The 13,163-nt window shown below is 59.3% G+C and overlaps 3 protein-coding genes across 4 annotated transcripts; 2 read left to right on the plus strand and 1 right to left on the minus strand.

Moving 5' to 3' along the window:
- Positions 1-1,793: 1,793 nt before the first annotated feature.
- On the minus strand, positions 1,794-7,084 carry CUTC (cutC copper transporter). 2 transcript variants are annotated; one of them, XM_075423533.1, is made up of 9 exons: positions 6,998-7,082; positions 6,636-6,707; positions 6,483-6,542; positions 5,787-5,996; positions 4,493-4,528; positions 3,942-4,075; positions 3,331-3,358; positions 2,815-2,920; positions 1,794-2,227 (listed from the first exon to the last, which is right to left on the minus strand). In XM_075423533.1, exons 1-9 carry the CDS (start codon positions 7,056-7,058, stop codon positions 2,116-2,118), a joined length of 819 nt encoding a protein of 272 aa, XP_075279648.1. In that variant the 5' UTR covers positions 7,059-7,082; the 3' UTR covers positions 1,794-2,115. The 2 variants fall into 2 exon arrangements, with proteins under 2 accessions (XP_075279648.1, XP_075279649.1); XM_075423534.1 differs by lacking the exon at positions 6,483-6,542 and having other exon boundaries at positions 6,998-7,084.
- On the plus strand, positions 6,979-11,248 carry COX15 (cytochrome c oxidase assembly factor COX15). The gene is given in 9 exon segments (XM_075423529.1): positions 6,979-7,107; positions 7,109-7,362; positions 7,700-7,822; positions 8,019-8,205; positions 8,415-8,582; positions 9,090-9,171; positions 9,511-9,665; positions 10,561-10,674; positions 10,941-11,248. Coding segments are annotated over 9 exon segments (1,266 nt in total). The 5' UTR covers positions 6,979-7,056; the 3' UTR covers positions 11,073-11,248.
- Positions 11,249-11,486: 238 nt separating this feature from the next.
- ATP6V0E2 (ATPase H+ transporting V0 subunit e2) lies at positions 11,487-12,555 on the plus strand. The gene is made up of 4 exons (XM_075423535.1): positions 11,487-11,662; positions 11,745-11,792; positions 12,033-12,188; positions 12,464-12,555. The coding sequence occupies exons 1-3, from the start codon at positions 11,559-11,561 to the stop codon at positions 12,124-12,126; spliced, it is 246 nt and encodes an 81-aa protein (XP_075279650.1). The 5' UTR covers positions 11,487-11,558; the 3' UTR covers positions 12,127-12,188; positions 12,464-12,555.
- The last annotated feature ends 608 nt before the right edge of the window (positions 12,556-13,163 follow it).

Here is a 13,163-nt window from a genome sequence, read left to right on the forward strand (position 1 = left end):
AAAAACCCACAAAGCCACCTCGCTGTCCTTCAGCTCCTTCCATAAAGCTTCCTGCACTACAATACCCACAAAATGTTCACTGGGACCAAGCTAATCAAAGCAGTAAGATCTCTTTGGCCAACAGTACCACACCATTTCCCTCTCCTCCCCTGCCTTTACCCATCTCTTGTCCACCATCTTACAACCGAAGTTTTCAAAATTGGGCATAGCTTCACGCCCGTCTCACACAGGGTCTGGTCGAGGACAGAGGCTTCAATCTACAAATTCATCCAGCCCCCACTGCTCACCTGTGCTTCTGAAGGGTTTGTTTCTCTGCTTTGTTATGCTGTAACTCCACATGAGTTCAAACGCCTTATTTTTTTAAACTTTACACAAAAGGAAAGGTCCAAACTCTGTGTTTATGATGCTGGGGGAGCTGTGTCAGCAAAATATTCATGTTAATTGAGTTACCGGTATCGTAGTCATCACGACTGATGAAATCTCACCACATAAGCCATGAACTCTTACATCAGGTGTCCTGAACTATATTTACCTTCGCCACACATTAAATAATTTCCTCTTCTGAGTTTGGATCCTTCCTACTGCCTGCACATCTGTGAGTGCTGAAGCAGGTTCTGACACCAGCACTTCCCTTCCCAGCTCCTGTGTTGAGAACTACCATGTACATTCCTAAGGCGTGTTTTGGGAGACACGGATACCTCTGAGGGATCCATGTGAGAAGGTGGATGTACCCTTCGGGCTGAAGATACGTAGGTAGTCTGGGTTATAGGTTTTCAATCACCTGATTCTGTTTCAGGTGACAAAAGGTGCTGCCACCGTGTCAAGTATTACATTTTCCCGTACATCCCTACAGGCTGTATGCTGTTGCCAAGACGGGCAGACAGACCTGAACCCTGGTTTTTGCTTCCTAAGCAGGTCCGCTGTCTCTGCTGTCAGGGGGATTCTCTTCAGCTTTGTGGATCTTTTAGAGAAGAGCAGGTGGCAAAAATAAAGGTGCTTTATCTCCGAGTCTCTACTCTCTTAACGGACCACTCTGACGCTGTTCAGATCTTTCACTGGGTATTTTGCAGGGTAACCGAAATGAGTCTAAGGCTTCAGTTCTGACTAGGCAGCAATGACCCAACAGACACATTGCCCCAACCACTGTCTGGACAACAAGCAGATAGTTTGTGCCTCACACTAGGAAAAGGACCTGGAAAGTCCCTGAGAAAAAGCACCCTGTCCTCCCCGTATCTCACCACATGCCCATCCCACCTCAAGCACTCACGCACCACAGCCCAGGACGCCTCACAGCTAGCTCACCTCATCAGTCAGGTAGTCAGAAGCTCCTCCCCATTAAAAGCTCATGTGCTCGGTGTCAGTGTGCTTCTCTCTACCTAGCAGCTGCTGCATTGCTAACTCCCAGCTATCCTACTGGGCAACCACAGCAGGCCTTGTTTCCCAGCGGCGGCTGTGACGTTCCCCTCCCTGGCACTCTGGATGTGATTATTTTCTCCTCTGGTGTAGCAGAGGCCTGACTAGTTCAGCGCAAGTCTGGCTCTTGCCTCTCAGACCCAGCAGGCAGCTCTTAGACCTACCTCTCCTGACACTAGAGTCATGTACTCAGCCCAATGCTTATTTGCTGTTACTTTGTCCTTAGGGAGTGTTTCTGCCTCGTGTCACACAGATGAGCCCATCTGGACTTCTCTGTTCACAGTATATATGTCAAACTGACACCAAAGCACTCTGTACTGAGCTATGAGATATAGATCAAAGTCTTATCTATAAAATAAAAACACATTTTAAAAAGCACAGCAAGGGGGGGGCAGCTGCAGTGTTTATTTGACAATCACATGCAGTGCTACGCAATTCAATCCCCCTATTTGCTCAGCTCCCAAATATTGTCAAACAGCTTGTTGTTGCAACATCCGGGAACGAGTCCTTTTATTTAAAATGGCCACCGTATGTTTCCAGGCCAGGGACGGGTCATTCAGGGGAAGCCAAGGGAAGCGACGTCAGGCTTCGTCACCTAGTTCACATCCTCTGCAGCCCGAGAACGGAAGCGGTACCCGTCTGTCCACGTGGCAGGGAAGACCCCGGAGTCTCAGTGCTCTTGTTCCAGGATGGTGCCTTCCGCTACAGAATGTTCTTTGCGATCGCGTTCAGGGTCCTCACTTTGGCCACATCGGTCACCTTTATGGAGTATTCCGGGGCAGAGAAGGACGCTCCCATGGCGACGTTCGGATTTCTGTCAGGAAAACGGCTGCTTACTAGATGCAGGTGATACAGTTGAGTAAGACACACTACGGAAAGCCCCCTATCTCCCCCAGTCTCAGCAGTGGCCAGAGAACCTGCTGGTACCACCCAGACCAAAGATGAGACAGTAACAGACAGAAGAATAATCCAAAGGCAAGAAACAACAGCATCAACAGAAACCCAGTGCAGACCTGTGGACAAACATAAGCCATCCCTCACTCCTCAGCGGCACAGCCCTCTGCCCTCCCAGACCCTACACACTCCTTTAGTGTTGAAGGCACCTACACCAGAACCTGCCTTCCGAAGCGCCACGCAAGTGCACTCGCAAGCCCCAGGGCAGCAGCAGCAATGCCCCAAGGATCCAGTTACGCACGGAGCTCGTGTCCAGATGCTGAGCACCGCTGGGTTCGTACGCTGCAGAACACAGAGCCAGGCATCACGATCCCAGCCACAAGAGCACAGTTAGCACCCAGAAAGCTGCTTGAAATTGATGCCTGTTCTACAAACTCATGTTCACATTAATCCAGCTTTTCCCCGTACAAGGCAGTTTTCCTAATAAATAAACAAATAACCAGTTACCTGAACTTCATCCCTGAGTCCCGAGCTGAGCGAGCAGAGCAGTGAAACTCAGAAGCAGTGGAGCCTTCCAGAATCCTCTGCAGGTTGCGCTCTGTGATGCCACCCCCTGGTGGGAAGAATCCCGGTGTCACATTGTCACACACGGCACAGACAGCACCGTCCCAGAGCTGAAACCACCCCGGGACCTACCCCCTAAGGGATAAGGGCCAGCTACATAGAGGGGAAAAGACAGCCCTTGGGACAACGGAGACCGGGGCACATGAAAAGAGACGGAGAAGCCTTGGTTCATGCTCTCCCACAGATCTGGAGCTGTCCCCAAATCCTCCAGCGAGCTGCAGCTGCAGGGCTCTGCCATCCCCAGCTGGCTGCATGGCCTCTACTCGCACCAGGGCCGGAGCTCCTCTTCCTGGGGATCTGGCTCAGAAAGCCAGATCAGGCAGCGCACCCTAGGGCGAGAGGCTAGGAAGCAGGACCTAGGGACTGCAGGACCACTTACGACTGACAAAAAAACATTACCTGGCACCACCACAATTCTGCCCTTCGCCTGAAAGAAGAACACTGTGTTAGTGACATTGCTCAGCACTACATCCGCGCGTGCATTTGTGGGGCAGCAAAGAACCTTTACATGCAGTACTATCAGCAAGCTCATGGATGTCACCACGGCTTATGACTCATGTACTCTCACCAATCTTTTCTGTACTACTCATGTTTTACAAGGAAAAGTGGAAAAGACTTGCAGTTACAGCTGACTTGTCACCATTTCCTCCTATCTCTCTATCCCACCCGGCGACCTCTCAGGTGCATCCGTTGCCTTTTCCTAGCAGGAACTGCGAGACCCCAGCAGGGACCTCACTTTGCTGTTTACATGGGCGAATGACATCAGCTGCTGAAAGCAGCTCTTACTGCCCTCCTCCTGGGCTGCGAGTGAGAACAACCCAACCAGTCCGTGCTGTGGGAGACTTCGGGGTCCAGCCACATGGGCTTGGGCAAACAGATGAAGGTCAAGCCAGACAAGCAGGGCAAGCTCTCCTGGAAAGACATTCCCTTGCAGAAACGAGGGCTCCCATGAAAGAGCTGCCTCCAGGCAAGGCCCAGGAAGCAGCCACGGTAACCCAGGGAACACTCACCTGCTCCGCAAGCCTCTTGATGAGGGACAATCCTTCCAGCGCTGAGCTGTCACAGCCACTCGTCAACACCCGCTCAAATCCCAGAGAAATCAGGGTCTCCAGTGCCACCAGAGGGTCGTGCACCATGTCAAAGGCTGAGAGATCGATGCAACAGCTCAGAAATCACTCGGCGCATCATGCTCAAGCCCTGTCCCCCAGACAGCTCAGGAGACAATAATAGGAAGGATCCTTCTCACAGCCAGCCACCGCCGCAGGGAGCCACAGCTCCTGACTACAACGTCCCCCACGCAGCAGTGGCAGGGCCACCGCGCTCAGCGCCTCAGACACCTCCTCTCCACACAGGGCAGTCACACAGCCCCCAGGCCTGGACCTCTCCCCTCCCGGGGGAACAGCAGAGCCACCGCCTGCTCTTGCACAGCATGCAGAGCCTTCCCCCCTCCAAAGAATCACCAACGTGCATTAAGCTCAGCTACCTCCCAGGCCCACCTGCCCCTGGCAGCAGGGCAGCAGTGGGGCAGAGGCCAGTCCCTGCCAGGGCCGCTGTCACTCACCTCTGTGAAATGTGACTGGCAGGGGACGGCACACCGCTGCAATAAGAAGACATATGGTCAGTCAGGGCTGGCACAGAGAGCTCCTTATGCTAGAACCAGAAAAGCACATGAGATGGAAGAAGGCAAAGGTTTCTCAAGCCACTCCTGAGGAGCTCAGAAGAGTCCCAGTACTTGCTGGGAACAATGCAGCTGCTGCTACTGCTTCTCTTTGCCCAGGCTCTTTGGTGGGCAAGAGTTCTTCTGCCCTTTGAGGAACCACCAAACCTTTGTTTTCATGATTAACACCAAAATCCTCCATCTCATGTGGATCATGGAGAACCCTCACTCCCACCAGAGATGTCTTTCTCTGCAGGAAGGGAGCATCTACCTGGGGAAGGGACAGGACCAGTGCCCTGTGAAAGCAGGAGAGTTGATTCTTGTGATTTATTTTGCTACTTACAATTTCTGCTCTCAGATCACAGCAAACTCTATCAGTGATGCTCTATTTACTGGGCAAAGCTCGTTTATTTCTACAAAGAGAAATCCAGCTGCCTCCTGCCCTGGAAAAACTGGTTCCAGCAGAGCACCCTATTGCTCTAGCAGAGACAAATCCTGGCAAGAGCTCTCTTTAGCTGCACTCCCTACAGGACATTCACCTTCACACAAGAACCTCAGCACCACATCACAAGGGAAAGGTTCTTTAGCTCTGGCTGGAGCTCACAGAAAAAGATGTGGAAGCAAATTCTCTTCCTCTCTACATGCTAGGGGTCTGGACTAACAATTTCTTATGCAGCTTCAGTAGCCTTTTATGTGTTTCCACCTCGTTCATTATCTTTTCTCATTGGATGTGTTATACAAAGATGAGTTGCCAGCTACCCACAAAGCCAAAGTCCTGGAGAGACATATCCTAGACACCTGGAGCAGGGACGTAAGGAAAAGAACAAAGCGCAAAGGAAATGGAGGAAGGAGAGACTCCGACAGCTTAATAGCCTGACTCTGACAGTTTAATAGCCTGGTACCCCCAAAGCAGCTCATCTATGCCTCTCTCCTTCTTAGACCCTGCTATTATGTCCCAGGTGGCTTCAAACTGTGTGAACTGCTTGGGGCAGCAGCCCTTGATCTGCAAAGCTTCTTACCTATTTCACATGTTGCAGCTGGAGAAAGATGGCAAGGCCACAGACAAGACCTGCAGACCAAAGCACCCTGCAGTTCCTCCTACAGCATCAGACAGGGCAGCCGTGAACTCCCAGCCCCAGTGACAGCACAGATACCACACAGAGCTCAGCACAGCGTTTCTGACTGGAGACACTCTTACCCAGCAAGGCTGTGCAGAGCTCTGTGTCAATGCGCCCGTCCTCAGTGAGGGCCCCGAACACCAGCCCGTCAGCCCCGTGCAGCTTGGCCAGGCGGATGTCGGCTTTCATCACCTCCACCTCCCGGTCTGAGTAGAGGAAATCTCCGCCGCGGGGTCGGATCATCACGAACACGGGGACCCGCACGCACTGCTTCACCACCTGCAGCAGTCCTGGGGGAGAGGGGCGGGGGAGAGGCAGCTCAGCGCCAGGCTACGGCGGCTGCAGCCAGGAGGAGGTGGGGCACATGAGTGGGGGCATAAGGGGAGGGGGGGAGTCTAATATGGGAGAGGGGTACACGGGGGTGAGGTGGGGCACATGGGGTGGGCAGGAAGGACACGGGGAGGGAGACTGACACAGGAGAGGGGTACACGGGGCGGCGGGCACACGGTGAGGGGGACAGACACGGGGGAGGGGAACACAGGGGTGAGGTGGGGCACACAAGAGGGGCGGGAAGGACACGGGGGAGGGGTACACGGGGGGTGTGGGGTCACACGGGGCGCGGACACGGGGCACGGGCACACGGGGCAGGTGGGGTGGGACGGGATGCAGAGGGCGGGGAAGGGCCGGGAAGGCGCTCAGAGGGCGCGGGTCCAGCTGAGCCCTCGGAGGGGTGCCCCGGGCCGCCGCGGGGCGGGGGAGCCCCGGCCGAGGCTCACCCATGCTCGGGGTGGTCCCTCCTTCCACAAGGCCCGCACACAGCTCGATCCGGCCGGCACCTGGGGAGAGCCGCGCGTCAGAACCGGGGACGCCGGGGCCCGCCCCACCGCCGCCCCACCGCCGCCCCCTGCCCCGAGGCCCCCGGGCCTTACCTCCGCGCTCTGCGTTGACGGCGGACTCCACCGAGTCCACGCACACCTCCATGAGGAAGCCATCATCCATACCTGGGGGAGAGCGGCGCTCTCAGCCCGGCCCGCCCCATGGCGGCCGCCCGGCCCGGCCCGGCCGCTGCCCCGCCCCGCTTCCGCCTCAGCCCCCGCCCCCTCGCTCCTGCTTCCGGCCGCGCCCCCTCGCGGCCCGGGCCCGCGCCGCCCGCGGGCGCGAGGGCGGGCGCGGGAGGGTGGAAGGCCGGCGCGCCTCGCTCGCGCGCTGCGGCGGAAGCCCCGCCCCCCGGCGTCGAGGCCCCGCCCCCTCCCCGGCCCGGGCTCCGCCCCCGCCTCGCACGCGCCCTCACCTGCGCTGGCGCCGCGCGGGGGTCGCTGCTGGCTCTCGGTCACGTGCCGGGGAATTGTCATGGTGACGCCCAGGTGTGTCCGGAAGCGCTCGCCCCGCTTCCGGCGGCGCGGCGCCACTTCCGGGGTCACTCGGGATGCTGCGTGCGGCGCGCGGCTTCCGGCTCCTGCTGCCCGCGCGGGGCTGCGGCGGCGCTGGGGGGCGGGGGGGGCCGGTACCGGTCCTGGGCCCCGCCCCCGGCTCTCTCCTCCCGCGGCGGCTCCTGCAGCAGGCGCTCCCGGCAGCCCCTCCCCGCGCCGTGGGCCGCTGGCTCCTGGCCTGCAGCGGCGCCGTGGCCGGTGCCGTGGTGCTGGGCGGCGTCACCAGGTGAGTGCGGCCCCCCCCGCCCCGCCCCGCCCCGGGAGGCAGCGGACCTCACCGCCCGCCCCTGGCCCGCAGCTGCCTGCGGGAGCTGCCCTGGTGCCTGCCCTCCTCCCGGGTTGCGAGGGGAGGCGGCGGGGCCGGAGCGGGACTGTCAGCGGGGCCGGCCGGGGGTCGCTGCCGGTGACCGGGGGCCCGGTGGGTCACTCGCCGGCCGCCTGGTCTCCGCCCCGTTCCTGGCTGCGGGGCTGGGGGCTGCCCAGTGCGGGCCGCAGCTCTCGCTGGGGTGCAGTGGGTTTGCGTGGTGCCAGGGAGCGAGCTGTGCCCGCCCGCCTGCCCCCAGGCTGACGGAATCGGGCCTGTCCATGGTCGACTGGCACCTGGTGAAGGAGATGAAGCCCCCGAGGACGCAGCAGGAGTGGGAGGCCGAGTTCCAGAAGTACCAGCAGTTCCCGGAGTTTAAAATGTAAGTGTGCGGAGGGAGATTGGGGCTGGGAGCGTCCCTCGGATGCCTGAGCTGCTCGGGGAGCCCTTGTGAGAGCGGGGAATGCTTTCTGACGCCACGGGGAAGGCAGGCGAAGCGTGCCTGGTGGTGGCTCCGACGCGGGCAGCAGGACCGCCCCATCACACGGAGCGTTTCTGTGTGTTACTGTCTCTCACAGCCTGAATCGCGACATGACACTGACGGAGTTCAAGTTCATTTGGTACATGGAGTACTCGCACCGCATGTGGGGCCGCGGTGTGGGCTTGGCCTACATCCTGCCCGCCGCCTACTTCTGGCGAAAGGGCTGGCTCAGCCGCCCCATGAAGGGCCGCGTTCTCGCGCTCTGCGGGCTGGTCTGCTTCCAGGTGAGCGAGCTCAGTCGCCGCAGGGGTGAGCGGCAGTGTCTCCCGTAGTATCTGCTGATGCTGCGGTGGGATTCGTGAGAGCCTGGGGGGAGGCCAGCGCTGGTAGCTGGTTGAAGGTGGAAGAAAGGAGTTGCTTTGCCCCTGATGTCTGTCTGGTCTCCGCAGTCACTGCTGCCCTGTCTGGCTCTTAACTGCTCTCCTGTTGTCAGGGGGTGCTGGGATGGTACATGGTGAAGAGCGGGCTGGAAGAGAAGCCAGACTCGTACGACATTCCTCGGGTCAGCCAGTACCGGCTGGCAGCCCATCTCGGCTCCGCGCTGGTTCTGTACGCGGCGAGCCTGTGGACGGGGCTGTCTTTGCTGCTTCCACGACACAAGGTATGGGGTGGCATGTCGGGAGTCAAAAGCACAGGGTCGGGTCAGTTCAGGCGGCTGGGGGGGTGATGTGAAGGGCGAGGGAAGGGTGTTGTGCTTCCACTTTAGTCTCTGTTCCTGACTCTGATCTAATATTGCATTACAAAATACCCTTTCTGTAAACTTCTCAGTCATGGGACGCTTCCTTCGACTCGTGCTGTTCCGCTCAGAAGCCATTAGTCTCGGAGTTCGTGTAAACTCGGGCAGGGGTGTGCCTGGCCGAGCTAAATGGTTTGTGCAAGCAACTGTCCAGTGGCCTCTTTGGTTTCTGCACAGGGCTGGATTTGGTTGGTTGTGGTTCTGAGGAACCACTGAAGTGTGGCTGTGCTGCGTGGTGGTCCCTAGATTCCTCCTGTCGAATACAGCCCAACCCCTTGGCCCATATATGCAGTGAAGGCTTTTCTTACCTGCTGCAGACAGCACTGGTAATGCTTTGCCTTGATTATTTTCTCTTTTTTTTGCATTTTACAGTTACCTGAGACGCATCAGCTCCTTCGCCTGCGACAGTTTGCTCATGGCACTACAGCTCTCATTTTTCTTACCGCTCTTTCAGGTAAGAGTGTTTCTTACTGCTGCCCCATCCGCAGCTTGTTCCTCTCTGCCTTGTTTTTCTTCTGGTCTGGTGGGGACACTGAGCAAACACATCGTGTTCTCTGGGAAAACTTTATTGCTGCCAGGGAGCTTCCAGCTGAGAGCCTCCCTCACTGGCCTTTCCTGAGCAGGTGGAGATGTGCCTTCCAGCCTGCCTCTTGCTGTGTGACCTCTGTATGTGTTTATAAAAGAAATTCAGGATCAAGCTGAGCTCTTGGGTCAGGCTGGGTTGAAGAGCTGCGCAGCCTGGAGTGCCGCCGGTGCCTGCTCTGTGGTCTCATCCTCTGCTCTGGAACCACAGGTGCCTTTGTCGCGGGGCTGGATGCTGGACTCGTGTACAATTCCTTCCCCAAAATGGGGCAGCGCTGGATCCCAGATGACCTCCTCGCCTTCTCCCCCATGCTGAGAAATATCTTTGAGAATCCTACGACTGTGCAGTTTGACCACAGGATCTTGGTAAGTGCCGTCTTCCTGCGGCGTCTGTGTTGCTTCTTGGTTGCCTCCTGCAGCTAAGCTGTCCTCTCTGGGCCACAGTCCTGTCAACTTGAGTGATACCCAGGGTGTCCGAAGGTCCTGAGAGCGTGTTGCCAATTTGCTTCTGCAGAAAGAGGAAGTTTAGCACACATTTATTTTTAATGTGGTCTCCTTCCTTAAGGATGTCTTCCTCCTGTGCAAATCACAGACTTTGTCTCTTTGTGTCTCCTTTTCCATAACATGAGCTACAGACCCGGGTGGCCTTGCTGCTGAAATATCTGGGAAAGCTATGTGAAATAAAACTGGGAAATCCCAGTATTGGTGTTTCCTCCAGCATTTCTGAACTTGCTTTACACCGGTAGCACCCTGTGAAAAAAGCTGGTTAGGGCAATCCAGGTGTTAAATACCACTGCCGGCACCGCTGGGGACTGAGCCGTCGCTAAGACTAAATAGAAAGATGAAGTGACCTGGAAGAGGGATCACCTGGGGTGACCTGCACAGCTGGTGAGCTGCAGCCAAGCGGTGGAAGTGGGATCGGTTTTCCAGGTGACAGCTTCCACCTTTAGTTGTCGAGGTGACAGGTGGGGAGGGGGCAGAAATAATCCCTAGTGGCTTGAGGAACTGAGGAGAAGCTGTTGGAAAGTAAAGCATTCATCTGGAGAAAAATGGAACTCTCAATAACTTCAGTTAAATTTCAGGTTTGTTAAACTGGTGCGCATGGGAGCTCTGGGATTTGGTCATGGCTGTTAACACCTTTCTACAGTTAAATGCTGCTCACAGAGTTTCTTTTGCTGCACGGAAGGCACAGCCAGCGGCCGCTGCGCCCGTTTCCTTTGCGCTTCCCTTGAAGGGTGGTGGTTTCTCGTCCCTTCTGCAGGGCATCACCACGGTCACGGCTGTCGCAGCGCTGTACCTTTTCTCGCTGCAGATCCCTCTCCCTCGCAGGGCCAGGACAGCAGTGACTTCCTTACTGGCTGTGGCTTGCGTGCAGGTACTGTCTGGGAGGGTTTTTTTTTTTCCTTCTGTTTCTTCCTCCCCTCTAGACCTTTGTCGTGGTTCACGAGGCAGAGCTGGACCCAGGAGCCTGCGGCTGAGAGGTGCCTGGCCTCGGGGCCTCGCCACACTGCATGCTCGGTCTGAATTCGCAAGCGGGAGGTCTGGCCACAGCCGTGAGCCGTTCCACATCACGCTCAGCGTGGGGGACGCGGGTCAGCGCTGCACCCGCAGCTGCTCTGACCCCGTCTCCCTTCTCGGCAGGTGGGCCTGGGCATCGGCACCCTGCTGCTGTACGTCCCCATGCCGCTGGCCGCCACGCACCAGTCCGGCTCCCTGGTGCTGCTCAGCGTGGCGCTCTGGCTCATGACCGAGCTCCGGCGGGTCCCCAAGTAACCGGACAAGGGAGAGCCCTCCTGGGGGAGCTGCGCCGCGGGGCCCGGGAGCGGCAGAGAAACCCCCCCGCACCCTGCCCCGGGTGCGCGGAGAGAGTGGGCCCGGCCGGGCCGAGCGCAGGGAGGAGGCGGTGGGCGCGAGTGCGGACTCTGTAACATAAAGGCGTTTTTACGGAGCGGCTGGTGTCTGGCTGGGTGCCCGCTTCCCGGAGCGAGGTGAGGAAGGGTGCGGGGAGCCCGGCCGGCACCGGGCGGGGGGCGCCGAGCCGCGCCGCCGCGGAGGGGACGGGGCAGGAGGGGGAAGGCGGGCGAGCGTCTCCTTTTGGCGCCCCCTGGCGTCCGCGCGGTGTCGTGTCTCTGCCAATGAGAAGCGACGTTGGCGCCAGCGCGCCGCGCTCCGCCCGCGGATTGGCCGCCGCGCGCGGCAGTGGGCGGAGCGACATCCGGTGCGGCGGCGGTGGCGGCGGTGTGTCGGTGCGGGGCAGCCATGACGGCGCACAGCTTCGCGCTGCCCATCGTCCTCTTCTCCGCCTTCTGGGGCCTCGTGGGCGTCGCCGCCCCCTGGTTCGTGCCCAAGGGGCCGAACCGCGGGTGAGTGAGGGCGGCGGAGGGGTACCGGGGGCGGAGGGGTGCGGGACCGGGCCTGCCCGTCCTAACGCCGGTGTCTCCGCAGGGTGATCATCACCATGCTGGTCACCACCGCCGTGTGCTGCTACCTCTTGTGAGTACTGCGGACCGGGCCCTGGTACCTGCCCCCCGCACGCGCTTCCCCTGCCCTCCATGTGGCTCCAGCGGGGCCGGTGGCCGCTGCCCAGCTTCCTGCCTGTGGATGAACGGGACAGCCTCGGGCTGCGGCCTGGCCCCCTCCCGGGCGCTCCACCCCCCGGGGCAGCAGCGTCCCGGGGTCCTGCTCCCTGCCCCCGTGCTGCCGGGGCTGACGGCAGTTTGGGTCCCTTTGCAGCTGGCTCATCGCCATCCTGGCCCAGGCCAACCCCCTCTTCGGGCCCCAGCTGAAGAACGAGACCATCTGGTACGTGCGCTTCCTCTGGGAGTGAGCAGTCCCTGGGAGCCGGCGCCTGAACGGAGACACTCCCCCCCCCCCCCCGAAATCATTACCGTGAGTGGGTAGAGGGCTGGGGTGGCAGAGGTGTCCCTGCTTGCCAGCCTGTGTCTGGCTGGGGAGGGAGCTGCAGCCTGGTCGTCGCTGGGTGGGAGGTGCTTTGGCTTCTGTGCGTGGTGGCTGTGGGGAGCTGGTCTCAGTGTGGGGCTGCTAGCACTGCGCTGGGCCTGAGCAAACCGAGCGCTTCCCCCTGAGCCAGTGGTTCTCTAGGTTTGTGGGGGCTCCGTCAGGGGTGCACTTTGGTGCTAACTTCTCCTTTCTCCCTCCCCCAGCTCTTGCCGCTGTTCCAGCCTCTGCCCTCCCGTACCAGGCAGCCCCCAGAGGTGCTGGGACAGAGGCTGGACCCGCTGCCCCAGCGCACCCTGAGCACTGCAACCTGGACCGATGATGGCTGGGCCCCTGAGCGTGGCAAGCAGCACCCCTGCCCGGGACGAGGGCCTGGTAGTCCCGGCCTTGGGAGCAGCCGTGCTGCCAGGGAGAGATCCCCTCAGCTGGCCAAGTGCTGCAGTCACGGACACTGAGCACCAGCCTGAGAGAGATCTCTGTGTAGTGCCAGCGGGTCCCATCCCTGCAGTGCTTGTCCTGCTCCCTCCACGGTGCTCAGCCCTAGCCCCCCCCCGATTGAAATCCCTGCCCATAGCCCAAGCTGCGCAACTCCTTACCATATCCCTGGTTGCTTCAGGCACCGGCTGCCACTCTGCGTGGCAAGGCGGGAGCCCATAGCATCCTCTGTTGTGTGGTCAGTCCCCTGCGGTGAGAGTGATCCTTGCTAAGACAGATTCTGGCTGTGGGTGTGAGAAGGGAAGGCTGGTCCTGGAGGAGCACGCGGACCCCCTTGGGCACGATGACGAAGGTTCAGGGCAGCGGGTTCTGCCGCTTGGCAGCCTGCTGGAGGGGATTACAGGGGTGCTGTGTCTCCTCCCACTTCAGCAGTGGAGGTGCTGCAGTAGTGTCTAGGTACCACCACCCCTC

The sequence above is a fragment of the Opisthocomus hoazin genome, chromosome 6 (genome assembly GCF_030867145.1).
Source record: "Opisthocomus hoazin isolate bOpiHoa1 chromosome 6, bOpiHoa1.hap1, whole genome shotgun sequence".
Classification (NCBI taxonomy): domain Eukaryota; kingdom Metazoa; phylum Chordata; class Aves; order Opisthocomiformes; family Opisthocomidae; genus Opisthocomus; species Opisthocomus hoazin.

Excerpts from the sequence above, each read along its gene's own strand:
- CUTC (XM_075423533.1), bottom strand. The coding sequence starts at position 7,058 with ATGACAATTCCCCGGCACGTGACCGAGAGCCAGCAGCGACCCCCGCGC. Across the intron at positions 6,543-6,635 it reads CGTCAACGCAGAGCGCGGAG|GTGCCGGCCGGATCGAGCTG; the intron begins GTAAGGCCCGGG and ends GGCTCTCCCCAG. Across the intron at positions 3,359-3,941 it reads TCAAGAGGCTTGCGGAGCAG|GCGAAGGGCAGAATTGTGGT; the intron begins GTGAGTGTTCCC and ends TTCTTCTTTCAG.
- ATP6V0E2 (XM_075423535.1), top strand. The coding sequence starts at position 11,559 with ATGACGGCGCACAGCTTCGCGCTGCCCATCGTCCTCTTCTCCGCCTTC. Across the intron at positions 11,663-11,744 it reads CCCAAGGGGCCGAACCGCGG|GGTGATCATCACCATGCTGG; the intron begins GTGAGTGAGGGC and ends GTGTCTCCGCAG. Across the intron at positions 11,793-12,032 it reads GCCGTGTGCTGCTACCTCTT|CTGGCTCATCGCCATCCTGG; the intron begins GTGAGTACTGCG and ends GTCCCTTTGCAG.